The sequence below is a fragment of the Emiliania huxleyi genome (assembly GCF_000372725.1).
Source record: "Emiliania huxleyi CCMP1516 unplaced genomic scaffold EMIHUscaffold_86, whole genome shotgun sequence".
Classification (NCBI taxonomy): Eukaryota; Haptophyta; order Isochrysidales; family Noelaerhabdaceae; genus Emiliania; species Emiliania huxleyi.
Genome location: NW_005195584.1, coordinates 1 through 26,472, shown reverse-complemented (window position 1 = coordinate 26,472; position 26,472 = coordinate 1). Strand labels below are relative to the sequence as shown.

Genomic DNA, 26,472 nt, shown 5'->3' with positions numbered 1-26,472 from the left:
CGCCCGAGATGTAGTCTTCGAGCCCCTCCGCCGTGAATAGGAGCTCGCGAAACGCGCGTCGATTCTCAGCGGTGTTCTCGACGCCGACGGTCTTCAGCCGCTTGCCTGCGGTCGGCACCGACTCGTCGGCTGCGAGGATGCCAAAGCCTCGCCGCGAGATGCGCGCCGCCGTGGCGATCAGCTCTGGAATGTGCACGTTGTCAGACTCGAAGGGCGACACCATCGTGAGTTTACCGACTCGCGACGGCGCAAACAGGGCCGAGGCCGCCATGCATGACAGCGCGGCCACCATTCCTCGCAGCTTCGGTCTGCCGACGTTTTTCTTTTTACTCCGCGAGCCGCCCTTTGCTCCCGACCGACTGCACCCAGCGCGGCTGCGCCGCCCGCGCGTCGGTTCCGCTGCGCCTCGCGCAGCTCGTGCGTCAGGCGGCTCATGCCCGCCTGTTATACAACGAACGCCTGCCACAGGCATGCTGCACCTTCTAACAGCAGACTCATCCAGCCCAGCGACGAGGAGGCTACAGATCGCTCCTCCTCCCTGCCTTCCACACGCGAGATGGGCACGCATGACCACGGCACGCAACGACCAACGTTGCGGTCGCAAAAATTCAGATCAATGCGTATTGCATAACGCCAGAGCCCAGCTTTGCTTTGGCCTGTGCTCTTTCACTTTGAGGACGTCTGCCCTGTGTGCGACGACGCGACAATGAATAGTATGTGCCGCCATGAGCCCCCGACCTGTGGGGCTTGCGAATGCGCGCCAAAGGAGTGCGGCCACAGAGTGTGGTGCACCCTAGGGTGCACCTGCGATAACAGCACCCCTCCTTGGCGATCATCCAGAGCAGACAACGTGGCAGTGGGATGCGGGCCCGTGAGCCGCTTGCCACCCTGCCTATGCCATGGGGGAGCTGAAGGAGGAATGGACCCAAGAATGCCAAGCCACCGTGCCGTGCACGAGAGAGCATGTTGGAATGAATAGCTCTGCGCAAATCTAGAGATGGAAGGGTGTAGAGGATGTAGAGTGTAGAGCGCTGTAGAGCTGTAGAGCTGTAGAGCGCTCTGGAGCGCTGTAGAGCTGTAGAGCTCTACATCCGCCGCGTGACGAGGCGCGTGCGTTGTAGAGCGATGTAGAGCGCGATTTTGCTGTAGAGTTTGTTGTAGAGGCTCTACAGCCAAACCGCCGGGAAGGCAGTGACTCAAAGAGGTCGAGTCGCACTAATGGGGTGTCTCCGAGCTTACTGGAGCTCTGATGGACGGCCCTGACTATCACTGACACACAGAGAGTCCCTCTGACGGCACACAACACCCTATAACTGCGTCATGACCAGCCTGCCATGCGTCGCCGGTGCCGCATTCATCGCAGTGCTTCTTTAGCAGGCGGTGGACTGTCGGCTGCGAGGACGGTCGCATTTGCGCGAGGCGAGAGGCGAGCATTCAGACGCGCTGCATGCGCCATGCCTCGCGCCAGCGCGTGCGGGAGCTCCTGGCTGAGCGTTGAGTCCAGGCGAGTTGCGCTGGCCACGATCGCTACGCCGAGCCGAGCTGACGCGCCGAGGCGCCGGCCAGTCGCAGCCGTGAGGCATGCCACAGCAGCAGAGGCACCTGCCACCCATTGGGCGGGCAGACAGAAGGCCAGGGCAGCACTGGCAAGCGCAACGCGCCTCATGTCGGAGAGCGACCGTGCCCTCGTTCGCCATGTAGAGTTTGTTGTAGAGATTTCACGTTGTAGAGCGCCTCTACATCGCTCTACAACGCACGCGCCTCGTCACGCGGCGGATGTAGAGCTCTACTGCTCTACAGCGCTCCAGAGCGCTCTCCAGCTCTACAGCTCTACAGCGCTCTACACTCTACATCCTCTACACCCTCCCTCAGTCAGATGATCGTCTGGCTGGGTCTCCATAGTGCATAGAGCATAGACCATAGTTGCGCGGCCCGATGCTCAAGGGACGGCTGCTGCGCAATTGATCAGTTCTAATGAATGTACCGGGGCCCGCAACGGATGGATGAATCCGGGGCGCCCTCCGCTCGAGACCTCATCGACGCGGGCGGGCTCTCTCGGCTACGGGACCGGCCCCACAGCTTCGGCTGAGGGCTGACAAGCTGCCGAGCCCAAATCACTGTGAGAGTCGTGATTTCTGGTTGGTTTTCAAAAATCCTCTCTCTCGAAACCCTGGCTAGGGGTTCGAGGACGAGGTGGCCCCCACCCCCTGCTTGCTGTGGGGCCGAGCTCGGGCCGCCGCCCATCAAAGGGACAGAAGACGCCCAATCTTGCACGCGTGCAAGAACCATACTCCTTGCAATGAGCGGCGAGAGGGAAAGAAGATTGGTCTTGGCCACAAAACCTAAAAGAAGAAAATCGCCGCGGCCGCTCATCATCTTGGTTGACGTACTAGTGTGCATATGCCGTCCGACTACGACATTGCCGCTGCGCGCGAGGCCGCACGTCGCGCCAAGGCGAACTCGACCTCTGATTGGTGGACGGCTGTTGAGAAGGGCGAGCAGACACGCATGAAGCAGCTGCTCGCAGACGGCCAGGACGTCAACGCACAGGACGCGATGTGCGAGTGGCCGGCGCTGTACTACGCAGCGTGGAAGAACCGGCTGTGGCAGGCCGAGCTTTTGCTCGCCAGCGGGGCCGACGTGGCCCTCCAGAGCCGCGAGGGCGACACCGCGGTGCATATTGCCGCGATGTATGGCAGCTTGTCGATGCTGACTCTCATGCTGAGCAGCAAGGTGGTCGACTCGAAGAATGAGCGCGGGCTGACGCCACTCGATCTCGCAAAGCAGGCGAGCGCCTCTTCCGCCTCGCTCCGTCTGCCCTCCAATCCCTCTATCCCACCGCCCGCCTCCTCCGCCTCCGCAGAAGCGCAAGTTTGAGTGCGTCGGCGCGCTGCAAAAGGCGCCGCCCTGGAGTGCTACGCCGCACCACCTCACGACCCGCGCGCCAACCGCCACACTCCCCTCTGCCCCTTAGGCGCTCGGCCAGCCTCTGTCGGCCGAAGTGACCAGCCCTCCCCCGCCGCTGCCCGAGAACTGGCTCGAGTCCGAATACGGCAACGGCACGAGCTTCTTCTTCAACCCGTTCTCTGGGGAGACCCTCGAGACGCGGCCGCCGCCTGATTATGTGGCCAAGAAGTAGCTCAAGGACGCCTCTGTGCCTGCGGGAGGAGATCAGCGGCCATGAAAACCCCACATCGCATGACTCGGAGCGTGCATGATGCATGTGCATGTGTGCATCGGTACGGACCCCCCCGCTCGTGCTCGTGATACGTGATGTGCGTTCGGGTTCGCGGCGCGCGAGGTTACCGTTCCGCCGCGCGAGATGCACACGAGGGGCGGGTGCGCGCGCGCGGCGGCCACCGCACGCTCTGGAGGGCGCTGACACCGCTGTCCGCGGTGATGGAGACGTCCATGTCGCATGTGTGTGGACGACGTCTCATCGTGCGTTCGTTTAGGTTTACGGCGCGGGTTTGTTGGGCATTACGTCTTTTTCGAGTGTCTGTTCATTACATCGATTTACGCGGGCCAAGACACAGTGGCCCCGCATACCGCAGCGCGCAGGACGACGCAAGCGCACACAAATCTCACAGTCCGAAGGCGCGAAAGGGTGTGGGGCGGGGGGATGAAACGGCCACGCCCAACACGGCGACGAGATGAGCGCGGCGCTCAGCAGAGGTCCTTGCGCAGCGCCACGCCCTCGCGCGGCGCGGCCGCCTGCCGCAGCTTGTCCGGCACTCCGCCTAGAGAGGGCAGGCAGGAGAAGGGTCGGGGCCGAGGGGAGCGGCGCGGCTCGGCCTCCTCCCGCCCGCGCACCGAGAGCGGCGGGGCCGAGGGCGGAGCTCTGCGGCGTGATGCCGTATTTGCGCTCGAGCTGCGCGCGCATGTCCACGGCAACCTCCGAGTTCTCGGGCACTGAGAGGCGGGCGGAGAGAGGGGTGGCCTGCAGCCCTCTCCTTCTCTCGTCCACTCCTCTCCCCCTCGCGCGGGGGAAGAGTCTCTCCGCCGCGAGAGGTGGGGCGGACGGGCGGCGGGCGAGTGAGGGGAGGCGGTGCTGCAGCAATGGGGGCGGGGGCGGAGCGCACATCCGAGGTAGTCCTCCCAGTCGATGGTCTCGTCGCGCCCGAGCACTGTGTTGAGGCCGAGGTGTGACGAGGGCAGCCCGGGCAGCCGCCCGACCTGGGAGAGGATGCCCATCTCCATCCGCCGCTGCATCGGCATCGCCGTCCCGTAGATGCTCCCCATGATGAAGTGCTGCGTCTCGAGCTGGCCTTGCAGCCACTGCGGGAGGCGCGCAACGAGGCCTCAGGTCCCCTTGGCGGGCCGGGGCGGGCGGCGTCCGGCTCGGAGGAAAGGGGGGCGGGCGGGCGGGCTGACTGGGCGCGACGCACGTTCTTTTGCAACGCCTCTGCCGGGTGCGCAGCCTCTTGCGCGTAAGCACGCTGCGCCGCGCGCGTCGCCGCCTCGCCGCCGGCAAGCAGGTCCTGCTGCTCGCCCCCGCGCTGCATCCTGCGGGCGCGACGAGAGCGGCTGGTGGGGAGAAGCAGTGGGTGGGTTTTTTGAGAGCTTGGGAGAGGAGAGGAGGTGGCGCGGAGTATATCGGCCCACATCCCTGGAGCGCTGAAGCAAGCGAGTCGCAAAAGAGAGAAAAAACTCCTCTAAGTGATCTGTGATCTGTAAGGGTCCGCCCGCAGGCGCATTTTGTATACCGAGGCGGTGCCCGGTGCCGAGCGCAGGCAGAGCCCACAGGTCGGACCTTAAGACAGCGTTGTAGATCCCTGGGCGAGGGTGGTGGAGAGGGCGGTCCGGCGGCGGAGCACCCACCTCCTCCCGGCGTGCCGGGAGGCAGGATGTCATCCCCCGTGATCCAGACTGCCCATGGGGCTGACCCGATGCCGATCATCCGGCCCGCTGCGCTTCTTAGCTCCCCGGCCCTGGATGTGAGGTTACTGACTGCACTCCAAGTGCTCCAAGGTGCGCCGCCTTCACGGCCCTTTCCCTGCGAACGCGCACCCCCCAGGGCTAGGTAGGGCTCTCTAGCCCGCAACCAACCCGATACCGATCATCTGGCCCTCTGGGTGCGCTTCTTAGCTCCCCGGCCCTGGATGCGAGGTTGACGACTGCACTCCAAGTGCTCCATCCAAGTGCCAAACCCGCCGCCCCACGCTTTTTCGATACGCCCAGTTCATCTCTCTCTCCGAACTGGCCTCTGGCGGAGGAGCGACTCATTCTTGAGGCATGCAGGTGGGTGTCGCCTCTCCCGCGGCTAGCTCCCGCGCTGGGCTGGGGCTGGGTGGGTCAGGTGAATGAACGTGTTTGAGTTGTTGCATGTTGGGAGAGAGGGTCGTCCAGAGTATCGACCTCTGTGGCTAGTCAGCCAGCCCCACTTTGAGGGCGCCATGAAGTACAGCGATCGCCAACTCGCTGGTCTCTCCGCAAGGCCTCCCGACCGCGCGTCGAACTCATCGGCGCGGGCTCTCTCGGCTAGACGGCGTACCGGCGTACGGCGCCGGCCCCAGCTTCGGCTGAGGGTCTCTCTCTGATGACGCCCCCCGCAGCAAATCGGTTTTTGCCCTTAAATAGTGCGATTCACACCGACGGGACCGAGGTCAAGCGAAAAATCGTTCACCAAAAATCGCACTATTCAGTAAATTCTCGACGCGCGAGAGAGATTTTTAGCAATACCAAACAACTCTAACACTCACACGTAATTTGGGGCCTGGAGCCCTGTTCACGCGCGCGCGAGACGTGCAGACAGGGTTGCCAGGTGAGAGCGAATGGCGCGGTTCACGCCTCGCACAACAGAGAGAGAGATGCGCTCTGCATGGTGGGACATAAAAGAGAGCGAGTACTTGGGCGAGTAGGCCGTGCGGTCAACGCTGCCGCGCGCGACTTTGCGCGCGAGGCGGCGCAGCTTGAGAACGGCGGTGGGCGAGAAGCCGCCGCCGAACGTCTCGTGGAGCAGCAGGTTGAAGTTGTTGCGCTTGACAAAGATCGCGTCGTGGTTTCGTGTGTTTTGACGCGCGTCGAGATCCAAAACTCGACGCGGCAACACCAAGCCCAAATCTGGCCAGAGCCCCATTCCTACCAAGCGTCGGCTTTCGCCGCTTCCGTTTCCTTGAGCACCCGCCCGTGGCTCCGAGGTCGCGGAAGTGGGAAGAGTGTCGGGTTGGCCCCGCCCGCCTAGCCTGCTCACCATGTATGGCGCCCCGGCTTCCAGCTGTCCAACGAGATCATCAAACTGGCGCCGCGTGCAGCGGAAGTTGGCCAGGTAGGTCGAATCGTCTCCCTTCAGCACGTACGTAGTTCCAGATCGTGCTGCAGCTCCATCCAGCCGCCCTCAGTCCAATGGATCTGGCGGCGGGGCGAGTCTCCGACTCCAGCTGCACCGCTGCGAGCACCAGAGCGGAGGTAGATGGAGATTGGGGGGGGGGGGGAGAGACCGTTGACGAAGTGTTGATATATAAAAAAGAATTTACACGGGGATCGCTGCTGACATACACAGTGTACACGATGATGGACTCCCTCGCCTGGGTTGACGGCATCGCCAATCCGATTACCCGCGTCGCAGACCAAGCCTGGTCAGACTCGCAGATCTGCGGCGGCAAGCCGTGCTCACCGTCAAACCAGTGAGCGCCGCATCTCCGCCAGCGCCACGTCTCCGCCAGTGCCACGTCACCACCCTGCCACTGTACTGCCACCCGCGCGAGTACTCACCTACCGCCTGCGTGCCGCGAGCAGGTTCTGCGCCAAGCCTTTTGTCAATGTACCGCGACGACGGAAACTTTGACGGTGCGGAGCCTCTCCCGAAGCCTTCCGGCTTTGAGGACCATAGGCGCCGACGTACCACCTCATGGACCAGCACGGCTGCGCCGAGAACGATCCGAACGGGCCCGTCTTCGACCCGGTCCACGGCGTCTTCCATCACTTTTACCAGATCCACCTCGCCGCCCCGCCCGGGCACGACAACCGGCACGCGGCGTGTGCGAGAGGGGCGCAGCCAGCTGTGAACCGCGCGGCGGTGTGAACAGGCACGGCCCGGACTACGGCCACTTTGTCTCCAAAGACTTTGTGTCGTGGGCGGCAATGCCCGTCGCCATCTGGAACGGGCTCGACGCGTCTGCCTGGCCTCCCCGGGCTACTCCGTACGACAACCAGGCACATCTTGACGGGCTCCGCAGGCGGCGGCGCACGGGGCGCCTCCTCACAGGTCTGCACCTCTGTGAGCAGGCCATCTACACGGGCTCCGCGGCGGTGGTGGAGGGCGCCGGCCCGGGAGGCGCGGCGGCGGGGGGCCGTCCTCCTCCCCCCCCGAGGTTGCCCCACTCACAGCTGCGCCGCGTGCACAGGCGAGGGGCCGGGCATCGTCCAAATCTATCCAGGCCTCTGCAACAAGGCAGACTGGCCCGCATGCGAGACGGGCACTCTGCTCGCGCAGGCGGCAGCGGCACTCTACCTCCCGACGGTCAATGAACTCGCTACACTCGTCCGCTCATTCACAGGCGGTGCCGGCAGACTACGCCTCCGACCCGCTCCTCGCCAACTGGACAAAGCCGAGCTACAACCCGATCATGGAGAACACGCAGCGCGACCCGTCGACGCCGTGGCAGACGCCGTCGGCAGCCGCGGCGGCTCTTTGAGCTCAGCCTGAACGAATGGGGTCGGGTGCACTCTGTAGGCAGACGCCGTCGGGAGAGTGGCGGCTGCGCACGTTCAACTCGATGGTGTACGGCTCCGCGTCCAGCAAGGACCTGCTCGCGGGCAAGTGGTACGAGATCGGAAAGTCGGACGACTTTCGGCAGTGCGAGTGCCCGAGCGTGTACCCGCTCCCCGCCGCCACACCGGGCAGCGGGGCTGCGCACGAGGGTGCCGAGCAGCGAGCAGCGCCTCTTCACGCCTCCAGCTGGTAGCAGGCACCGAGGCGGCGTATGAGGAGGCCAGGCGGGCTGGGATGCCGGACACGGTGCACAAGACTTCCTGCGGAGGAGACTGGTGGCAGCTGGGCTCGTACGATCCCGGCGCGCCGAGGAGCGTCGGCTCCTTCAAGCCGACGCCTGGCTGGGAGGAAGCTCGCCTTCGCGCAGCAAGCGGACCGGCCCGAGGCGACTCACCGGTTGACTCGTGGCTGGTGGTGAACAGGAACTCTTTGCGCAGAAGCGGATCGACCAGGGCAACTTTTACGCGTCCAAGGACAACGAGTACCCGACGCTCGCCGGCGGGAAGCGGCGAGCCAGCGACGGCCGCACGCCACACACTGCCCGGGGGCCACGGCGAGCCGTCGGCTTTACCTGCGCAGGCGGATCAACTGGGGGTGGGCGACGGTTCCTCCAGCGTCGGCCCAGACTCTGCCTCGGGAGGTCACTTTCAACGCAGAGGCGCGCGCGCTGCAGCAGTACCCGATCGAGGAGATCGCCGGCTTGCGAGCGGCCGCAGCATTCGACAGGCGCCCGCTCGCCGCCGGGTCGGGCGGGATCGAGACTTGCCGAGATGAGCCGAGATGTCGGCCGGCGGTAGGCGAGGCGTCGCTGTGCGGGGCAGTGTCGGGCTTGGTGTTCCGGCGGGCGTCGCTCGGCAAGCGGAGCTGCTCGTCTCCTTCGCCCTCCCTTCCGAGAGCGCCACCTTCGGCGTCCGGATCGGCGGCTCAAGCTCGGGCGATGGCACCGTTTGCGCCCTCGCCTGCTCCGCCGCACGGCGCACGCCCCCTCACGCCCGACTGCCTCGCGGGCAGGCATCGGTTGCTCCGTCAACTACACGGCCGGCGCCGCCAACGCCTCCGTCGCGTGCGGCGGCGCGCACGCCTCGCTGTCGCTGCGAGCCCACACCCGCCCGCTTGACTACTGGCGAATGGCAAACTCCAGGCGTGCGCGACTCGCTTCCGCTGCTCGCGCGCGAGACGTCGGTCGAGCTGCGCGTCTTTGCAGGAGCTGGCCGAGATCCGCCGAGATCCGCCGAGATTCGAAGTCGGTCGAGGTGCTGCATTTGCACGCCAACCACTCTCCCCTTTCCGTCCTCCGCCATCGCTTTCCCGCCCGCCGCCGCTGCTGGTAAAAGAGGCCGCCTCTCGACGCCACCTCCACCTTTCGCAGACTGGACGTTTGTCGAGGCCTACTTCCAGCGCGGCCGCGTCGCCATCACCGCCAAGGCCGCCTTCTCTCCCGACACCGTCGCTTCGCTCACGTCCAACGTCACCGTCGCCGCGGACGTGTCTCTCTCAGTCTGAAATGCGCCAGTCTGAAATGCGCCTCTTCACGCGTGTAGCAAGCTGTGAACAGGTGTCGCTCTTCCCGATGAAGTCGATCTGGGTCGACCCGGACAAGGTGCGCGCCGCGCCGCGGGTGTACAAGTAGAGCGTCAAAACCCCGTGACACTGTGTTGCTGTCTTTCTCGCCATGGTTCCTCGCCTGTCTTACTATTCTAGCGCCATTCGGATTCGCGTTGAGACTTGAGTTTCGACAGTACGACAGATGTTTGAGCTTGAGGACAGGTCCAGCCTCTAGAGAAGAGCCGTGCTCCACGCATGCCGCATGGTCGCGTTCGCGACGCGCCAGGCCCCCCGCGCAGGCCGCGCCCAGAGGCTCGGTGAAGACCCCCCCCCCACAGAGGAGCGAGAGCGCGGGGGCATCGTTCGGATCGGCCACGGTCACGCCACCGCGTCTCCACGTACTCTCCACACCGTGTACACAAAAAAGTTACAACATCACATAAAAAACAGCTTCAACATGTGTCTCTCTCCTCTCTCCTCTGGACGGTTTCGACCCCTCGACGCATGGGCCCTGGCCTGTGCACCTCCGCAACACACATTCACTCCGTGCAAGCGCGACGCGCCGGTCGTGCCCACCGCTCATATCACTATGTTGCGCATCAGTCTGCCGATGGCCTTGAGGCCGGACCACATCTCCTCCCGGGAGCCGCTCGAGTCGAGCTCGACGATCGGCACGCGGCTCGCTCGCAGCCACTCGAGAGTAGGCTCGCTCTGCTGGCGGTAGACGGCGATGCGCCGCACAGCCGCCTACCGGCACGTCCAGAGAAGGGTCCGGGCAAGGCTCCAGAGAAGGGGGTTGGGCGGCGGTGCGGCCGCCTTGCGCGTGTCGTCTGCGCGCCCCTCGGTCTGCGCGCGGCGCAGGATCCGCTCGAGCATCTTCTCCTCGTCGCAGACCAAGTGCAGCGCCTGCGGGACGAGTCCGGGACGCGTGCCACACATGCGGTGCACGTGTCCGCCCCGCTGCAGGTGCAGGCGCCAGCTCCGGCCGGCCGCACTGCGCCTCGAAGTCGATCGCATTGTCGCGCGAGCGCGGGAAGCCGTCGAGCAGCAGCCGCCGCCCGCCTAGAGGCGCGGAGAGCATGCGGGTCAGGCTGCCGCGGGCGGCGTCGGCGGGGCGCTTGCCGGCTTTGGCCCGCCGAAGGAGCGCATGCGGCGGCGCAGTAGAGTGACGATGAGCGCCGAGGAGACGAGCTCGCCTGGCGGAGGGATGGCACTTCTAGGAGGTGTCTAGGAGGTGTCCAGGAAGAGCTCGCCTGGTGGAGGGATGGGTGGCGGGTGGCTGGCGCGGTTTGGCGGTGGTTGCCGGTAGTGTCTAAGAAGTGTCTAGGAGATCTCTAGGAAGTGTCTAGGAAGTGTCTAGGAGATCTCTAGGAAGTGTCTAGGAAGTGTCTAGGAAGCCTCGCCGCGGAGCATGATGCCCGCCACCTCGCGTCCGAGTGGCGTGTCTGCCTCCACCTCGGAGCGGAGCAGGTCGCCTGCAGGGGAGGGCGGGCAGGGCCGGGGATGGGCCAGAGAAGGGTCAGTCAAGGCTCGCCAACCTCGGGGCCTCCTGCGCCCGCGAGGGTCGATCTTGGCTGCATCTCGGCCGCATCTCGGCCGCATCTCGCCGCAGCTGACGTGCGAGACGTCGCACTCGTCGACGAGGCGGCGGCAGAGGACGCCCTTGCCGCTCCCGGGCCCGCCCACGACCAGGATACAGCGCGCCTCACCGCGTGTCCCGGACGTGTCCCGGACGTGTCATGCGGCCGAGTGGGCAGAGAGCCCAACGAAGCAGGCTGCTGCACCGGGTTCGAGGCGAGCAGCGCGTCCGAGGCGTGCAGAAACTCGTCCAGGTCGATGGCGCCGCTGCTGTCGACGTCCGCCTGCGGCACGCGGATGGTTGGAGCGGGCGAGCGCCGGGATGCCGGCAGTGCTGTCTGTCGAGGTCGCGACCTGGTGGAAGAGCTCCTCGAGCGTGGCATCGTCCGGCCTCTCGCCCACGCTCGCGAGCAGCGCGCGGAGGCCGTCGCGGTCAAGCTGCCTCGCGGGGCCGGCATAGTCGTCGAACAGGTCTATGATGGCCGACATCTCGAGCGGGAGAAACGCGCGGTTCGCGGACTGCGCCGCTTGCCGCTGCCGCAGCGAGCGCGCAAAGACGCGCGCCTTTTTGGACGGCGCCGCTGCCTCGAAGCCGTGCGGGAGCGGCGCGGACGCGAGGATCTCCTCCGCCTCTGTCACGGCCCTGCCGGGCCAAAGCCGGTCGAGCCGCGCGTCGCCGTCAGGCTTGAGCGGGTCGTCGCCCTTGTCTTGCGAGGAGGCGGCTCGGCGAAGCAGCTGTGCTGGCGCGCGCGTCAGTCGCGGCAGGCGAGTGCTCAACGGGAGGCACGGCCGCCGTGCTCGCATGCGCGGTGGATGAAGAAACGCGGGTGCGCAGGTTGTAGGTACAGGTGAGCAGGTTTTGGCTCCCATCCCTCCCTTGGCTTGTCTCTTTTTTCTTTTCTTTCTGAGCAGGATTTGGGAAGGACGATCAGGGTGGCGCTGATTTCGCCCGTTTTTCCTTGTTGAAATAAAAGAAAGAAAGAAAACAGACAAGCAAGGGAGGGATGATTGAAACACATTCGACGAAATTCTTTTCTTGCTTGTTGGCACCGAGAGGCGTCCAACACCGACAACCATCATCTCAGCGTCCATCCTGCGCGAACCGTCGTCGTCTCTGCGCTGGGAGGACGGCTGCAGCCGAGACGCGGTGCCGCAACTTCAGCGGACGCACAACGCGCTGGCGGCGCTTGTGCAGGAGGAAGCGGCGACCGAGACAAAGAAAGAGGCGGAGAGGCATACGGTGTTAGGGAAGCGGGAGCGGGAGGCGGACCTGGAACGTCTTCTCGGGTCAGGGAAAGGCTCCATCATGGGCCCGCGCAAGACGGGCCTCACAAACTTCCAGCTCGACAAGCTGCTCGACTCATACGGCGTCGCTGCGGCGGACCGAGGAAACAAGCAGGCCCGGCAGGATCGCGCCAAGAGCCTGGTGGAGAACGAGCTCAACAGCCTGCGCGCGGAGCTGTCCGTCTACTCCGCCCCCACCGTCGTGCCGGCCGTGAGCACCGGCGCTGAGGGCGAGGCCGCGAGCCTGATATCGGCGAGCGGCGGCGGCGCGCTGCCTGCCGCCTCCCTCGTGGCCGGGGTGCTCGGTCCTGCGACCAACTCCGCACCCGCGGCCTCGGAGAGCTTCTTGCCGGTGGCGGCCGCTGAGGTCACCTCGCCCGGGCTGCTCGCGGCTGCGGTGCGACAAGACCGCCCCTCTTTGCCCGGCTCCTTCTCTACCGCCGCAGCAGCTGCCGCCTCGCCTCCCCTCCTCCCAGCCTCTGCCGCAGCCCAGCACGCCCAGCACGCTCGCCAGCCCGCTCCCACCGCCCCGCTCCGCAGGCGGCCTCCGCCTTTGCCGAGACCGCCAACCACCTCCACAACCTCGCACAAGCGGCAGACACGCACTGAGATGCTGCTAAGACGCTGCGTCACGCAATGCCCCTCCCAGCGCCCAAGAGAAGAAGGCACGGGCCGCGGCTGCCCGCCCTCGGTTCCTCGCATTGCACCAGTCGCCCTTTCGTAGCCACGCGAGGTTCTGAACACACCGCACGACTCTCCCCCCCCCCCCCCTTCCCCTCTGTCCCTCCGCGTCTTCACACTCCACGCAAGCACTCTCCCGCATCCTCACTCTCGGCTGACTCTCGGCTGACACGCCTCCCGCACCCTCAAGGCGAACACCCTCCCGACGACCGTCTCCGACACGGCGTCGCATGCCCTGCCCCCCTCGCTGCCGGGCGCGTTTGCCGCAGGCGCCGCTGCGTCGCGAGGGGCCGAGCGCGCCGCCGGCCGCGTGGGCTCACGCTGCGAGGCACTGCGAGTAGGCGCGTTCGCCACGAGTGGCGTGGGACCCTGGGCGGGCGACTGAGCTACGGCTCGGCAGCTACGAAACGGTGCGTGCACGTGGGGCTTCGAGTGCCTTCAGCGCCTTAGGGTGTGAGGGCGGTGGGTCAGATGAGAGCGAGGAGGGTTTAGGTCGGGTAGCATGTGGGGGGTTGGCCGCGAGGCTGGGGAGTGCCCGCTGTGCCCGGTGGTCGAATAGTCAATAGAAATTCTGATAGTGGACACCGATGCCGCAATTCTCTTTCTCTCATTTACCTGGTAAACGCAGGCGTGGACCTCCATAGTGGGTGGAGCGTGGACCGACACCGAGGACACACGCTCGCACGGGGGGGGGGGGTTCCCAGGGGGGGGGGGGTTGCCGGGGTGGACAACGGTGTGTGTGTAAGTGTATCTGTGTGACTCTGTGTGTGTGTGCGCGCGCGCGGTTTGTTTTGTTGCCTCACTCTCTCCTCTCCCTCTCCCCCTCTCCCTCTCCTTCTCTCGCTCTCTCCCACGCGGCACTTACTAACGGTACGCACGGTGGTGCGGTGTGCAAACGTGTTCGGTTGCTCCACTTCGCGCTCCTTTTTATTACCGCCGCTGGGCGGCCGCTTGCTGCAGTAGACTGTCTCTCTCTCCCAGGAGCTGATGAGGTAGCGACGGCGCGCTAGGCTACTCCAAGTCGACTGTCAGCCGACCATCGCTGTTTCGGCTTTCGAACTGGTGCTCGTGCGAGCTTCCTTCTCTGCTGGAGTCCTCGGGCAGCGCGTCGAAGCGCGAGAACGCAAACTCGGTCGAGTACGGCGCCGCTACCTCGTACATGGCCGCCGTCCCCTCGATGGCACCCTCGGCCATTGCCTTGGTGACAAAGTGCTCGCCCGGGCCAGGCCGCTCGGGGTAGACGTCGGTGAGGCCCTCACGCGGCGCGGCCGAGGAGAAGGACTGGCCAAAGAGCCCGTGCGGTAGATTGCGCGCCGCATAGTCGCCCCTCACATTGAAGGAAACGTCCAGCCGGTGCGATGGGCCGGTGGTAGCGTAAGAGCGGTGTCCCTTCACCGCCACCGTCCACTGCTTGGACGTGAAGGCGGCGCTGACCATCTTGACGGTGATAGTGAGCTCCTCGCACGCCTTGTACCCACCCTTGCCCATTCTAAAGTGGCTGGGTGAGCGGCCGGGCGTCCCGCACCATCCAGTGACCGTGCTCCATCCCCAGTTGTCGTCGTTGAGCTCGCTCGCCCAGTAGGAGACGTTGGCCCATTTGCGCTTAGCCCCGCCCACCCGCGCCACGATATGCACCTCCGTGATGAACGAGCCCTCGACGATGAGAGTGCCTCCCGGCCGCTGTAGCGGGAAAGTGGCGTTCTCCGTCTTGAGGTTGACCGCGAGCCCGGGCGCCGAGAAGAAGTTGTACAGCTGGCCGTGGCGGCCGCGGAAGTCAGCTCTTCCGCCGTGTGCAAAGTGGAGATGGGGGTCCTTTTCGATTGCGAGGGGCGGCGGCGACGGCGACGGCGACGGCGGCGGGCTTGGCGGCGGCGGCGGCGGCGGTGGCGGCGGTGGCGGCGACGAAGGAGAAGGCGGCGGCGGGCTGGGCGGCGGCGGTGTGGGTGTTGGCGAGGCGGACGGCGTCGGCGGGGAGGGCGAGGCCGACGGCGGCGGTGGTGACGGCGAGGCGGAGGCAGGCGGCGGCGAGGGCGAGGCCGACGGCGGCGGCGGGGAGGGCGAGGCCGACGGCGGCGACGGCGAGGCGGAGGGAGGCGGCGGCGACGGCGAGGCGGACGGCGGCGGCGGCGAAGGTGATGCGGAGGGAGGCGGCGGGCTTGGCGGAGAGGGGGGAGGCGGTGGAGTGCTCGGTGGGTCAAGCTGGCCAGGGGTCAGCGGCGAAGGCGGCGGCGGGGATGGCGATGCGGACGGCGGCGGCGGCGACGGCGAGGCCGAGGGAGGAGGCGGCGAGGGTGAGGCGGACGGCGGCGGCGGCGACGGCGAGGCGGACGGCGGCGGCGGCGAAGGTGATGCGGAGGGAGGCGGCGGGCTTGGCGGAGAGGGGGGAGGCGGTGGAGTGCTCGGTGGGTCAAGCTGGCCAGGGGTCAGCGGCGAAGGCGGCGGCGGGGATGGCGATGCGGACGGCGGCGGCGGCGACGGCGAGGCCGACGGCGGCGGCGGCGAGGGCGAGGCGGAGGGCGGCGGCGGCGACGGCGAGGCCGACGGCGGCGGCGGCGAGGGTGAGGCGGAGGGCGGCGGCGGCGACGGCGAGGCCGACGGCGGCGGCGGCGACGGCGAGGCGGAGGGAGGCGGCGGCGAGGGTGAGGCGGAGGGAGGCGGCGGCGAGGGTGAGGTGGAGGGTGGCGGCGGTGAGGGCGCGGCGGAGGGAGGCGGCGGTGACGGCGAGGCGGAGGGAGGCGGCGGCGAGGGTGAGGCGGAGGGAGGCGGCGGCGAGGGTGAGGTGGAGGGTGGCGGCGGTGAGGGCGAGGCGGAGGGAGGCGGCGGCGAGGGTGAGGTGGAGGGTGGCGGCGGTGAGGGCGCGGCGGAGGGAGGCGGCGGCGACGGCGAGGCGGAGGGAGGCGGCGGCGACGGCGAGGCCGAGGGAGGCGGCGGCGAGGGTGAGGTGGAGGGTGGCGGCGGTGCGGGTGGCGGTGGGCTTGGCGGCGGTGGCGAGGGGGGCGGCGAAGGAGGCGACGGATACACGCACTTGGTCGGCACACTACTGGCGCCAAAGATAAAATTACGGCCATACCGGGCTTCGTCCACCAGGGTTGGATTCGCCACCGTAAGATTGACCGTGAAACTGCTCCCCTCGGGGTATTGCAAGCATACAAACTTCGGCAGGGTGTAGCGGAACGGCTGCCCCTCGAACTGCGTGTGTGCATCCCATCTTAAATGGGCGTCAATTGAGCTTGCGCGAGAAAATTTTGGGAAAACACCGGCCTCTTCCTTGTAAACATGGTTGTTATACTCCTCTTCGGTGCAGTTGATCATGTCGACCTCCTTCAAGTGGGCACGCGGAAAGCCGGAGACATAGTCAGCAATTTGCCTCCCGTATTTCTTTCCAGGGCACTTGTCGTAGTCTGCACACGTTCCCGCAAAGTCGGTGAAGCGGCGGTCATCGGGGGTGTTCAGCAGCACCTGGTAAAAGTCAAAGGGGTTGTCATCCCCTTCTCCTTCCTTCTTGGCTTCGACGACGACGCAGCCCCCTTCACTTGTGACACTAATGTATTCCGACGTGCTGATTTCTTCGCACAGGAATTTCGATATTAGCACGTCGCGGTCGCCTGGTTTCCCGTGCATGAAGTAATTGCTGGTCCCGCAGGTCTGAATCTTCTCCACCTGACGCGCCGACGGCGGGAGGAGTGGGTGAGTGAGTCGTCATCGAATCACAGCCCTTGGATTAAGAGAGCTCAGTGCGCAAGCTCCGGAGGCGCAAGGCTTTTTCCCCTACAAGCTGCCGCGCGCCATGTTGTTGCTCATGGCGTTATCAAAGTCGTAGAAGCAAAACTCGTACGGGTAGTCTATGCTGAGCGAGCCAGTGCCCCGCAAGGCCGAGGGCAGAACGAACTCGAAACGGAAGTCGGTGCTCGTTCCTTTGCGGAGATTGATCTGCCCAAACGTGCCGTACTCCTGGCGACCATTCTGCGACGAGCTCCAAGGCGTATATGCGGTGATGTTGGTGACAACTAGGTCCGCCGTGATCGGCTCTGCCCCCGTTCCATCGAAGAGCAACGCCACCTCACTGTACCGCAGCTCCTCCGCGGCACAGGCCCCTGGCTCTGGGCACTTGCCATCGCACTGGCAGCCGCATCCACAGCCACACGTTTGTCCAATCCAGTTGTCCAGTTCCCCATGGCTGCAGGTGACGTTTGGACCACCCGGCTGTCCTCCCAGGTTGTTTATCGACTGCGTCGAGTTTTGGAAGTTGATGTAGACGCCCTGCGGAAAAGCTCCGTCGGGGCACCAGCTTTCTGGACAAAATACCCCTGAATCCCCTGAAGGGCAGTTCTCTCTTGTCGTCGCGTGACTGCTCCACCCGGGAGGCGTGCGGTGCTCATTACGGTAGCGTTCTTGGCGAGCTGGGTGCGGAAACACCTCGGCGTCGCCAATGCCATCACCGTCAAAGTCAGTGTCCAGGTGGTCGCCGATGCCGTCGCTATCTGCGTCGAGCGTGCCTTCGACGGCGTTGGGAATGCCATCACCATCAGAGTCGGGGTCATCGATATCACCGACGCCATCACTGTCGCTGTCGGCTGGGTCTCCTCCGAACGATCTTCCGGATCGGGGCTGAGGCGGGACTGTTGGGCAGCACGCGCACAGCTCGGCCGACCCCTCCCATCCCGAGCAATCGACGCTCTGTGGCAGCGCGGTGGCGGCCCAGCACATTTGAAGGAGGTCAGGACGAGTGTTGCAGTCAGCTACAGGGCCGAGGTAGTCGGCAATGCCGTCGCTGTCCGAGTCGGCCGTACCCTCCTCGGCGTCGGGGACGTCGTCTGCATCCGAGTCGGGGTCGAGGTAGGCTGCGATGCCGTCACTATCCGAGTCGCCCACGCCCTCTGCGGCATCGGAGATGCCGTCTCCATCCGAGTCGGGAGCGGACACCTGACAGCACGTGCATTCTCCTCCCAGCCCCCAGTTCATGCAACTGACGCCCTGCGGCAGACTCGTCCGCTCCCCACGTGCATTCTCCTCCCAGCAGAAGAGCTGCTCGTCTGCGCCGCTGCACGCGACCTCGACGTAGCGGGAGGATGGTCGACCTGTCGCCGTGGACGACGACGTGCCGCAGAGCAGCAAGATCATGCCGACAGGCAGGAACATGGGGCAGGAACCGGAAGCGCCGTAACGGCGAACATATTGCAATAACACACTATTCGAACTCATGAATCCGATGACATCTTTGCCCGAGCACTTTTTTCTCGTCCTCGTTGACGCGTTTGTGATTGTGATTTGTGTGGCCTGTGGCGAGGGTCTCTGAGAGGAGGTGACAGGTGACAGGTGTGAGGGGTCGGCCCCCCCGCAGGCGCGAATTTTGTAGGAGCGGTGCCCCGGTGCCGGACTGGCGGACCTTAAGACGAGTTTGTTGTGGTTCAAGTGAGTGACACAGAAGGGCAACACACAAGCCGAGTGTGCGACGTGTGCGAGCGCAATCGCAGCGGGCGCCGTCGTGTGCGCTGTGCGCGGGGTGTGACGATCGCGACAGAAATCTCGCCAGAAAACGTAAAGACGCCTCGCGTCACGCCGAGGGTGCGACAACCTTGCCGTCCTGGCCTATCTTGACCGTCGTCGCGGTGGCGGGAGCCGTCGTCTCGGCCACGGCCGCTACCACCTCCTCGCCAAACGCGCCTGTTCGCGGCAGCTCCGGGTGAGATGCGAGAGCGCTGGCGCGCGGGCTCGTCGGCAAGATGCGGCGCCAGAGTCGAAGGACTCGCCTGCGGCGGTGGCCGCCTCCTCGGCCCACGCCTCGGCCAGCGCCACCGAGATGGAGTCGGGCTCGCCGCGCGCCGCCTCGAGGAAGGCGTAGATCGAGCCAAAGTCGCGCGACGCGAAACCGCGCTCCGCCGACAGTCGGTAGAGGCGGCGGGCGTGCTCGGCGGAGGGCGTGGGCGCGCCAACGGCGGCGGCGGCGTCGAGGGCGAGGCGGAGGTCCTTGAGCATGAGCGACGTTGCGAAGCCGCCCTCGTAATCCCTCGCCGCCGGCACGCCCTCAAGGATGCCCGGCACCTGTTTTCAGCGCGGCAGCTGTGAGCAGACGCCAGCCTCGCCGCCGGCGCGCCCGCGCTGCCCGGCACCGGGTTGTACGTGTCGGAGGACCAGCAGCGGGCGGTCGAGACGTTCATCACCTGTCGCGTGCGGCGGCGGCGGTGCGAGGGCTGCGGCGCGGCCGTGCGGCGCAAGAGGCGAGGGAGGCGAGCACGAGCCCAGTGCGAGGCGCGGTGCGGCGGGGCGGGAGGGACGCGACGGGGCGAGGTGAGGCATCGCACTTGACTCCCGCGCAGCTGATCTCGGCGCGTCTCGGCGAATCTCGGCGCGTCTCCATCTCGGCGCATCTCGGCGCATCTCGCCTGGGCCAGCACGTGCGGGTCGACGCCTTGCGCCTTGCCGAGCGAGAAGGCCTCTGCGGTGGCGAGCATCTGGAGGGAGAGGGCGAGGTTGTTCGCCAGCTTGACCGCGAGGCCGGCGCCCACGCTCCCGCACCGCACGGGCGGCTTGCCCATCTGCGTGAAGAAGGGCGTCGCGGCGGCAAACGCGGCGTCCGAGTCGGACCCGACCATGAAGGTGAGGCTGGCGCTAGCGGCGCCGGGCGCGCCGCCCGAGACCGGCGCGTCGAGAAAGTCGCACCCGTGCGCCGCCGCCGCTGACGACATCTCGCGCGCAGTCGCCGGCTCCACCGTCGAGCAGTCGACGAGGAGCGTCTGAGGCTTGCAGGCAGAGAGCAGGCCGTCGGCGCCCGTGTAGACCTCCCGCACCGCAGCGCCGGAATGCAGCATCGTGAAGACGGCGCCGCCCTCGCCGGTCACGGCGGACGCCACCTCGGCCGGCGACGATGCAAAGGTCGCGCCGGCGGCGGTGAGCGGAGCGGCCACGGCAGGGTTGAGGTCGTGCACGACGAGGCGGCGGCCAGCCTTGAGCAGGTTGCGCGCCATCGGCAGACCCATGTTGCCGAGCCCGATGAAGCCGACGCCAGGGAGACCCATGCTTGCCGGACGGGGGTAGGCTGGAGAGAAGGAGAGGGCGGGATGGGAACGGGGACGCGGCCGGCACGTCATCAGGTTTTTTTTCTTGTCGGTATAAGGTCGCGTTGTTATCTTTTTTATTTGCTGACGCCGGCGGCCTTCTCTCGAGTAACTCTACGTCGCGAGCAGCTGCGCGGTAGCGCGAGGCCGCGTAGGGACGACATGGCGGCCACGACGGTCATCATCGCCTCCTACTCTGGCTTCCTGAAGGAGGAGGCCACATCGGTCTGCGCGGCCGCCATCAAGGCGCTCACCGAAGGGATCCGCCGCTCGACGGCGACGACGCTCATGGGGCTGCGCAACGACCTCATGCAGGCGGGCGAGGCACTCAAGCAGTGCGACGACGCGCCCATCTCGATTGAGTCGCTCTGCGAGCTCTTCGTCCGCTTCGTCACCCGCACCGCGCTCGACGTGCCCGACTTTGGCTCGTGCAAGGCGCTCCTCATCGAGCGCGGCGAGATGTTTGCGCAGAAGGCGCAGGCGGCGCGCGACCGGATCGCGCAGCTGGGCGCGCCGTTCGTCACCGACGGCGCGATGGTGCTCACCCACGGCTACTCGCGCATGGTGCTTGGGGTGCTGCTCGCTGCGGCGGCACGCGGCTGCCACTTTTCGGTGCTCGTCGCCGAGTCGCACAGCGGCGGCGGCGGGCACGCGACGGCGCATGAGCTAGCGCGCGCGGGCGTGCCGGTGACGATGATCGAGGACGCGGCGGTCGCGCATGCCATGGCGAGGACCTCGCTCTGCCTGAGCGGCGCCGAGGCGGGCGGCGCCGCTGTCGCGGCTGGCTGTGCGGACAGGGGCGCCGACGTGTTTTCCCTCGCCCCCTCCCTCAGGCGGTGGTCGAGTCGGGAGGCGTCCTCTCCAAGACGGGCACCTTCCAGATCGCCATCGTCGCCGCCGCCTGCAAGAAGCCGTTTTACATCGCCGCAGAGAGCACAAAGTTCGCGCGCAAGTTCCCGCTCTCGCAGCTCGACCTGCCCGCCGCAGAGGCGCGCGCCTCGGGCACGGCGAGAGGGAGGCGGTGGGGCGGCCCTGCTGAGCCCCTCCCTCCCTCCCCTCTAGGCGCGCCGGGAGCACGCAGCCTTTGCCGGCAGAGGGCCGCCGCCGCCCACGCTGCGCGCAGAGACGCCGTCGCGCGACTACACCCCGCCGTCGTACATCACGATGCTCTTCACCGACCTCGGCGTGCTCACCCCCTCCGCCGTCTCGGACGAGCTGATCAAGCTCTTTACGTAACGGATCCCGAGCGCAGGCCGCAGCGCCGCACCGATCTGCATCGGCGTGTGGGGCAAACAGAGACGAAAGTCTCGCATAACAACGATTTCCGCAGAACACACTGAAAAGTATTTTTCTCTCCGCTCGGCCGGACCGGTTTTATGATGCTGTGGGCGCTGCTCTCGGTGGTGCAAAGGTCGTCGCCGTCTTCTGCCGCCAGGTGCGCGCCGCCGGTGCAGCAGGAGGGTTCGCGGCCGCCGCGGCAGGTCGAGAAGCTGAGAAGCCTCGGGCGGATCGAGACGCCGGCGGCGCAGCCAGCCCCTCATCCGCGGGCCGACCACGCGCCGGCGGCGGGCAACAGGGCGTACGCACGAGCCAGGCGGGAGGCGCGCGCGGCGGCGCAGGAGCAGCAGCGCTCGCTCGCGGAGTGGGCCTCGGCGAGTGGGAGGAGCGGGCGAGGGGGTGCGTCGCCGGTCGACATGGCGCCCGTCGAACTGCATGCGCCCGATGTGGTGGCGGGCGGCGGCGGCGAGAGTGGCGCGTCGAAGCTCGAGGCGGCGGACGGCGGCGCGGGAGGCGCGGGAGGCCCGCTGGCGCCCGAGGTTGTCAGCGGCGGCGCGAGCGGCGTGCTCGGGTTTTCCTGCGGCCGCGCGTGCCGCGCGGCGGAGGAGGCGGCGGCGCTCGGCCTCGGCGCAGCCTTTGTGTGCGCGACGCTGCTGAGCCGCGCGGGGTACGTCGCGATTGACCACTCCAAGGTCGAGAAAGACCTCGTCTCTCTCCTCGACCACAACAAGGGCGCGCGCCCGCCCTCTGCTGCTCCCGCCGCCTCCGTACACCCTGCCCCCGCCGCTCCACCCCTCGCAGACGGCCGCATCGACCGAGACGACTACGCCTTTGCTCTGAGGAGGGTCGCATCGGCCCTGGGCGGGCACGGCGTCAGCAGCTCTGCCGGATTCGCCGCCGGGTTCGTGCTCGGCTTCATGGGCCACTGACGAGTGCGCCATGTAAACTCCACATCAATTCTTCCCTTCCCGGCGCACCGGACGTGGCGACACAACTCGATCGGTCGTAGAGGAGAAGTTCTGAGAGTTCTGAAACGTGTCGTGAACGAGCGCTTGTGGTGAGAACACTTGTGAGAATGAGATTATAGTGTGCCTCGTTTGCTTGTGTCATGTACAACCAGCAGTATCGTAGACATACATTATCAGGACTGCGATTTTTCACGGTGCGGTCGTAAACGTAATATATCGTATCACACACACGACACAGCTATCCTGCCGCATGCCGCCCTCTCATGGAGAGTCTCTTCGCCAGCGGAGGGGAGAGGCGAAGGCGCGGCGCCAATGAGACAGCGCCGCCTCGCAGCCGCTCCCACGCAGCGTTGGCCTCGTCCACCACCGACGGCTCTGCCGCTCCGCTATCTGCGCAGGAGAAGCAAAAGTTGGACTCTGCGCGGAGGAGCTCAGCCGGATCCATCAGGCGGTAGTAGTTTCCCTCGCTCGGCGCCTGGGTGACAAAGGGCGCCGGGCTCCCGAACTCGCCAGACGCGTACAGCAAGGCGAAGAGAGCAACTGAGAGAAGACCGGCCGGGCTTCGCAGCCCGCCGACGCAGATCTCAGCGAGCAGGACAAGATTGCCGCCCACAGCCCCACCCACCGCCTTCAGCTCCGCCAAGCCGCTCTCCAGATCATCTCCCGCCGGAGCCTGGCGTTGCTCTGCGACCCGTAAAACTTGATCGGCATCATTCGCAGAGACGCCGTCATCGTTGCCGGACCGATTACCTTCATCGGAAGCAGGGCTGCCAGCGTCACTCGAGACCAGCCTCTCAAGCGCCGCGCGCTTGGCCTCAAAACGCTTGTTCGGGTCGCCCGTCGCCTCGATATCCGGGTCGCCCGTCGAGCACAACACAACGTCGCCGTGGCGCGACGTCTGGCGCGATGAGCGCAAAGGTGGCAGCATTGGTGTACTGGGAAAGAATTTTTCTGCACACGGGAGGCGCGCACTGGCACTAGCACAGGTACACCACGGGAGCCGCCTAAGCGACTCCTGAGAGGGCGGCGAGGCACTTAGCTCCGTGCACCCGCCCGCCCCCGCCACAGGCGAGCTCATTCACAATCTGCTCTGCGATTGCCGTGTGAAGAACGACCGAGAAGGGGTGGCTGGTGTGGTGGTGGTGGTGGGAGATTGGGTAAATAAGAGTCATTGAGCCTTGGCACCAGCCGGGCAGTGGGTTTGGCCTTGGCATCAGCCGGGCGTGTTGTTGAGCACTTGAGCACTTGATAGGGTCGATTCCGCATGGTACGGGACCCCTCGACGTGTTGTTGATTTGGCCTTGCCCTTGGCATCAGCCCTGGCAGGCGGGCACGCGGGAAATGCACACACGCGCCAAAGGGGCGCAGCACCGACCTAACCCCTCCCGTCGGAGGTGGGGGGAAGGGAGTCCCGCCGGGTTCCCCTGCACGAGCGCGAGCGGTAACCCCAGGAGGCAAAAGTGGCGCAGAGTGAGGCGGCGCCCCGAGCGAGCACGTGAGCCCCGTGGCTCCAACCGGGCCCTTCCTTTTTTGAGCAGGTGTGCCGCCGCGCGAGCGACGCTCCGAGATCGCCCGAGATAGCGCGGCGCGGCGGTGGGTGGGTGGGTGGGGGGGGGGAGTGGCGTGGCGCCCCGAGATTGCGCGAGATCGCCCGAGATCGCGCGGCGCGGTCCGAGATCGCCCGAGATCGCGCGATTCTGCAGCACCTCGGCACTCGGCGAGGTGGATGGGTTGTGGGTTGGGAGCGAGGGGGCGCAAGTGTTCAGTGCGGTAGATAGATGGTGAGCTCGGGGCGCGTGAGCCGGACTTGTGAGCCGGACGGCTTTCATTTCTCTCTGGACTCTGCGTTCTCGCACATGCGACATGGAGTGCGAGGTTCTCGACTTTCAATCCCAAACTGTCACTCCCCTTTCTGCCGGCCGGGGTGGGGCGCGCGCGGGGGCGGCGGGTGTGCGGGGATGACGGATGTCTGTGGGCCCGAGAGCGACATGCCATGTCCGCCTTGCTGCTTTTGTTTCATAAATCGAAGGCTTGCTCAGAGCGATATGCCATGTCTGCCTTGCTGCTTTTGTTTCATAACATCGAAGGTTGTAAGCATCGAAGGCGCGTTGCTCAAAAGAAAAAAATTCGCGAAGGTCGGAGCTGTTTTGAGGTCTTCCATAATGTTGGCCCTCCTCATCGGCTCGCACGAGACCTACTCGCTGGCCGCGCCAGTCGCACACGCCACGCGTGCCGCGCCGCCTGCGATGGTGTTCCGGCAGGCGCTTTCGGAGAAGCAGACCGCGGCCAAGCAAGGCTGGTGCGTGTGGCGCTTGCGAGGGCCTCTCAGCCCCGAGGAAGGTTTGCACACTCGGAATGCACTGTTTGTTAGGTACTACGGGAAGGTCGTGCCGACGGCGGGCTTCCAAGCAACCATGGGTGACAACGAGATCGGGCGCCGCGCCAAGCTGTCCTCGTCGGACGAGGCCGCCACCCGTGACAGTGCGCCAGTCGTTGCCGCCGCAGAGAAGAGCTGGTACTACGCCGAGCCCTTCAAGGCAAACAGTGCCTACACGCCAGCGTTTGGTGACAACGCGTAGAATTTGTTGGTGCTGGCAAGCGAACCTTGGCGCTATGCCGTCGCTCTGCAAAGGCCAATGTTTGCCGGCCGCTGCCACGTTTCTTATGGGTTAGAGACCAGCCGTTGCTGCGAAGCCATGCCATGTACCCGCTGGGGCACAGCGAACCACCCGCTCACAACTCCACGCGCGCACCCAACCGGGCGGTCGGAAGAGTACGATGATTGTTTCTCAGGGAAGCACACGTCGATGTGCGGTGTAGTGACTCTCTGTGAGAGCACATCCTCTTAGTGTGATGTGACACATGATTGTGAGGTCCGGTCTTGGTGTGCTAAGAAAAATTCAAAGTGCACCGCGAATCCGAAACGGGAACAACGTCCCACATCATATCGGGATGCGTTAAAACCCGCGATTCACGCCGTGCCATCTTTTCTCGCGGTGTATAGGTGCGTGAAGCACGCAGTATCCAGTAAAAGCCGTATGGCGCGCGCTCCCCGCGGCGCGAGATAAACATATGGAGATAAAGCCGTGTGGGGCGCGGGATCCGCGGAACACCGCGGGATACGGCGGGATACCGGGAGTTTTGGGGAGATATGGGAGATGCGGGGAGATGCGGGGAGATGCGGGGAGATGCAGGCAGATGCGGGGAGATGCGGGGAGGAGATATCATGACACATGAGAGAATCGTCCAGACTAAGGCTCAACAGAACACCGCCGGAAGTACCGCCGGGGTGCGGCCGCCACACCTGCACCGTTTTGGTGTTCCAGCGCCCAATAAAGCACTTGCGACTTTGTTGGTCGGGTCATAACTTGTCCGGGTGATGTCGTTGCCGCAGAGCTTGCACATTTTCCCGCGGCGGCGGTACTCGAGCCAGAGCAGTCAGCTTCTGAATTGCAGCGAATCTGGCACTCAGCGACGGTCTTGTGGGCGGCGATGTACAGCTCCAAGCACTTGCTACCCTTGGCGTCGGCGCAGAGGCCGGTGTGAGGCAGATACCAGGGCACCGCCCAGGTGGGGGCAAGGCGTTGGCGAGGACGAGGAGAGCGAGTAACGAGGGCAGAGAGGCGGCAAAGGGAGGCAGCGGCGAGGGCAGCGAGGGTGGCGGCGGGCTCGGCGGCGGTGACGGCGGCGGCGACGGCGGCGGCAGCGAGGGTGGCGGTCTGGCTGTGGTGAGGGCGAGGCGGAGGGCGGCGGAGATGGTGGCGTGGAGGGCGGCGGCGGCGGCGTGGGTGAAGGCGACGGCGGCGGCGAGGGCGGGGGCGGCGAGGGTGGGGGCGGCGAGGGCGGCGGCGGCGAGGGCGGCGGCGGAGACGGCGGTGGCGGAGAGGGCGGCGGCGACGGCGGTGGCGGCGAGGGCGGTGGCGGGAAGGGCGGAGGTATTGGAGCTTTTCCAGGCGAATATGGCGGATACGGCGGCGACGAGGGCGGAGGTGTTGGAGCTCCTTCAGGCGGATACGGCGGCAGCGAAGGCGGATACGGCGGCATCGAGGGTGGTTGCGGGGAGGTTGGCGGGGAGGGTTGGCGTAGGAGAGAGCGGCGGTAGCGAAGGTTGTGGCGAGGCCGGAAGCGGGCTCGGTGATGGGGGCGCGGAGGGCGGCGGAGAGGGCAACGCGGAGGGCGGCGGTGGCGAGGGCGGAGGCGGGCTCGGTGGCGGCGGCGGCGACGGCGGCGGCGGCGAGGGTGGCGGCGGTGACGGCGGCGGGGAGGGCGGCGGGGAGGACGGCGGCGACGAGGGTGGCGGTGAGGGTGGCGGCGGCGACGGCGGTGGCGACCGCGGCGGCGAGGGCGGCGGCGAGGGTGGCGGCGGCAA

At 66.3% G+C, this 26,472-nt stretch overlaps 10 protein-coding genes across 10 annotated transcripts in view; 5 read left to right on the top strand and 5 right to left on the bottom strand.

The window, feature by feature from the left end:
- FBA3 (fructose-1,6-bisphosphate aldolase, class I) overlaps positions 1-223 on the bottom strand; it is a gene marked incomplete at its 5' end in the record, with an annotated part of 2,307 nt that extends 2,084 nt beyond the window's left edge. Inside the window, one exon of the mRNA XM_005758451.1 lies at positions 119-223. Within this exon, the coding sequence (XP_005758508.1) occupies positions 119-223 (105 nt within the window). The remainder of the gene's footprint in view (positions 1-118) is intronic.
- A 2,170-nt stretch (positions 224-2,393) lies between these two features.
- Positions 2,394-3,311, top strand: EMIHUDRAFT_359625 (hypothetical protein). Its single transcript, XM_005758450.1, has 2 exons — positions 2,394-2,787; positions 2,864-3,311. The coding sequence occupies exons 1-2, from the start codon at positions 2,401-2,403 to the stop codon at positions 2,972-2,974; spliced, it is 498 nt and encodes a 165-aa protein (XP_005758507.1). The 5' UTR covers positions 2,394-2,400; the 3' UTR covers positions 2,975-3,311.
- Positions 3,312-3,485: 174 nt separating this feature from the next.
- Positions 3,486-4,900, bottom strand: EMIHUDRAFT_465907 (hypothetical protein; the record flags this gene model as incomplete). The annotated part of the gene is made up of 6 exons (XM_005758449.1): positions 3,486-3,740; positions 3,814-3,912; positions 4,083-4,278; positions 4,389-4,506; positions 4,754-4,775; positions 4,822-4,900. 6 exons carry the CDS (start codon positions 4,898-4,900, stop codon positions 3,667-3,669), a joined length of 588 nt encoding a protein of 195 aa, XP_005758506.1. The 3' UTR covers positions 3,486-3,666.
- A 1,610-nt stretch (positions 4,901-6,510) lies between these two features.
- EMIHUDRAFT_219373 (hypothetical protein) lies at positions 6,511-9,494 on the top strand (the record flags this gene model as incomplete). The annotated part of the gene is made up of 15 exons (XM_005758448.1): positions 6,511-6,608; positions 6,739-6,763; positions 6,833-6,978; positions 7,029-7,207; positions 7,347-7,462; positions 7,500-7,600; positions 7,676-7,863; positions 7,911-7,960; positions 8,137-8,195; positions 8,294-8,458; positions 8,512-8,546; positions 8,726-8,857; positions 9,084-9,199; positions 9,270-9,314; positions 9,462-9,494. The coding sequence occupies 15 exons, from the start codon at positions 6,511-6,513 to the stop codon at positions 9,492-9,494; spliced, it is 1,488 nt and encodes a 495-aa protein (XP_005758505.1).
- A 344-nt stretch (positions 9,495-9,838) lies between these two features.
- Positions 9,839-11,641, bottom strand: EMIHUDRAFT_219372 (hypothetical protein; the record flags this gene model as incomplete). Its single annotated transcript, XM_005758447.1, has 5 exons — positions 9,839-10,006; positions 10,197-10,350; positions 10,893-10,963; positions 11,044-11,121; positions 11,192-11,641. The coding sequence occupies 5 exons, from the start codon at positions 11,639-11,641 to the stop codon at positions 9,839-9,841; spliced, it is 921 nt and encodes a 306-aa protein (XP_005758504.1).
- Positions 11,642-12,094: 453 nt separating this feature from the next.
- Positions 12,095-13,386, top strand: EMIHUDRAFT_453499 (hypothetical protein). Its single transcript, XM_005758446.1, has 4 exons — positions 12,095-12,518; positions 12,662-12,715; positions 12,993-13,071; positions 13,144-13,386. The coding sequence occupies exons 1-4, from the start codon at positions 12,144-12,146 to the stop codon at positions 13,185-13,187; spliced, it is 552 nt and encodes a 183-aa protein (XP_005758503.1). The 5' UTR covers positions 12,095-12,143; the 3' UTR covers positions 13,188-13,386.
- A 4,567-nt stretch (positions 13,387-17,953) lies between these two features.
- EMIHUDRAFT_438754 (hypothetical protein) lies at positions 17,954-19,869 on the bottom strand. Its single transcript, XM_005758445.1, has 4 exons — positions 19,186-19,869; positions 18,913-18,963; positions 18,535-18,844; positions 17,954-18,466 (listed from the first exon to the last, which is right to left on the bottom strand). Exons 1-4 carry the CDS (start codon positions 19,816-19,818, stop codon positions 18,357-18,359), a joined length of 1,104 nt encoding a protein of 367 aa, XP_005758502.1. The 5' UTR covers positions 19,819-19,869; the 3' UTR covers positions 17,954-18,356.
- Positions 19,870-20,019: 150 nt separating this feature from the next.
- Positions 20,020-21,093, top strand: EMIHUDRAFT_68766 (hypothetical protein; the record flags this gene model as incomplete). The annotated part of the gene is made up of 3 exons (XM_005758444.1): positions 20,020-20,631; positions 20,691-20,878; positions 20,952-21,093. The coding sequence occupies 3 exons, from the start codon at positions 20,020-20,022 to the stop codon at positions 21,091-21,093; spliced, it is 942 nt and encodes a 313-aa protein (XP_005758501.1).
- Positions 21,094-22,341: 1,248 nt separating this feature from the next.
- On the bottom strand, positions 22,342-23,031 carry EMIHUDRAFT_219367 (hypothetical protein; the record flags this gene model as incomplete). Its single annotated transcript, XM_005758443.1, has 1 exon — positions 22,342-23,031. The coding sequence occupies one exon, from the start codon at positions 23,029-23,031 to the stop codon at positions 22,342-22,344; it is 690 nt and encodes a 229-aa protein (XP_005758500.1).
- A 1,214-nt stretch (positions 23,032-24,245) lies between these two features.
- Positions 24,246-25,014, top strand: EMIHUDRAFT_465904 (hypothetical protein). The gene is made up of 2 exons (XM_005758442.1): positions 24,246-24,402; positions 24,475-25,014. The coding sequence occupies exons 1-2, from the start codon at positions 24,266-24,268 to the stop codon at positions 24,680-24,682; spliced, it is 345 nt and encodes a 114-aa protein (XP_005758499.1). The 5' UTR covers positions 24,246-24,265; the 3' UTR covers positions 24,683-25,014.
- Positions 25,015-26,472: the final 1,458 nt, after the last annotated feature.

Bases quoted from the DNA above. Each gene is read 5' to 3' on its own strand.
- EMIHUDRAFT_359625 (XM_005758450.1), top strand. From the start codon at position 2,401: ATGCCGTCCGACTACGACATTGCCGCTGCGCGCGAGGCCGCACGTCGC. The intron at 2,788-2,863 runs GCGAGCGCCTCT...CCGCCTCCGCAG, and splicing joins CACTCGATCTCGCAAAGCAG to AAGCGCAAGTTTGAGTGCGT.
- EMIHUDRAFT_453499 (XM_005758446.1), top strand. From the start codon at position 12,144: ATGGGCCCGCGCAAGACGGGCCTCACAAACTTCCAGCTCGACAAGCTG. The intron at 12,519-12,661 runs GTGCGACAAGAC...CCCGCTCCGCAG, and splicing joins CCGGGCTGCTCGCGGCTGCG to GCGGCCTCCGCCTTTGCCGA. The intron at 13,072-13,143 runs GCGCCGCTGCGT...CACTGCGAGTAG, and splicing joins GCCGGGCGCGTTTGCCGCAG to GCGCGTTCGCCACGAGTGGC.
- EMIHUDRAFT_438754 (XM_005758445.1), bottom strand. From the start codon at position 19,818: ATGGGTCTCCCTGGCGTCGGCTTCATCGGGCTCGGCAACATGGGTCTG. The intron at 18,845-18,912 runs GTGCCGGGCAGC...CGCTGAAAACAG, and splicing joins CCTCCGACACGTACAACCCG to GTGCCGGGCATCCTTGAGGG. The intron at 18,467-18,534 runs GCGCCGCATCTT...TGCCGCGAACAG, and splicing joins AGGCGAGTCCTTCGACTCTG to GCGCGTTTGGCGAGGAGGTG.
- EMIHUDRAFT_465904 (XM_005758442.1), top strand. From the start codon at position 24,266: ATGTTGGCCCTCCTCATCGGCTCGCACGAGACCTACTCGCTGGCCGCG. The intron at 24,403-24,474 runs GTGCGTGTGGCG...ACTGTTTGTTAG, and splicing joins ACCGCGGCCAAGCAAGGCTG to GTACTACGGGAAGGTCGTGC.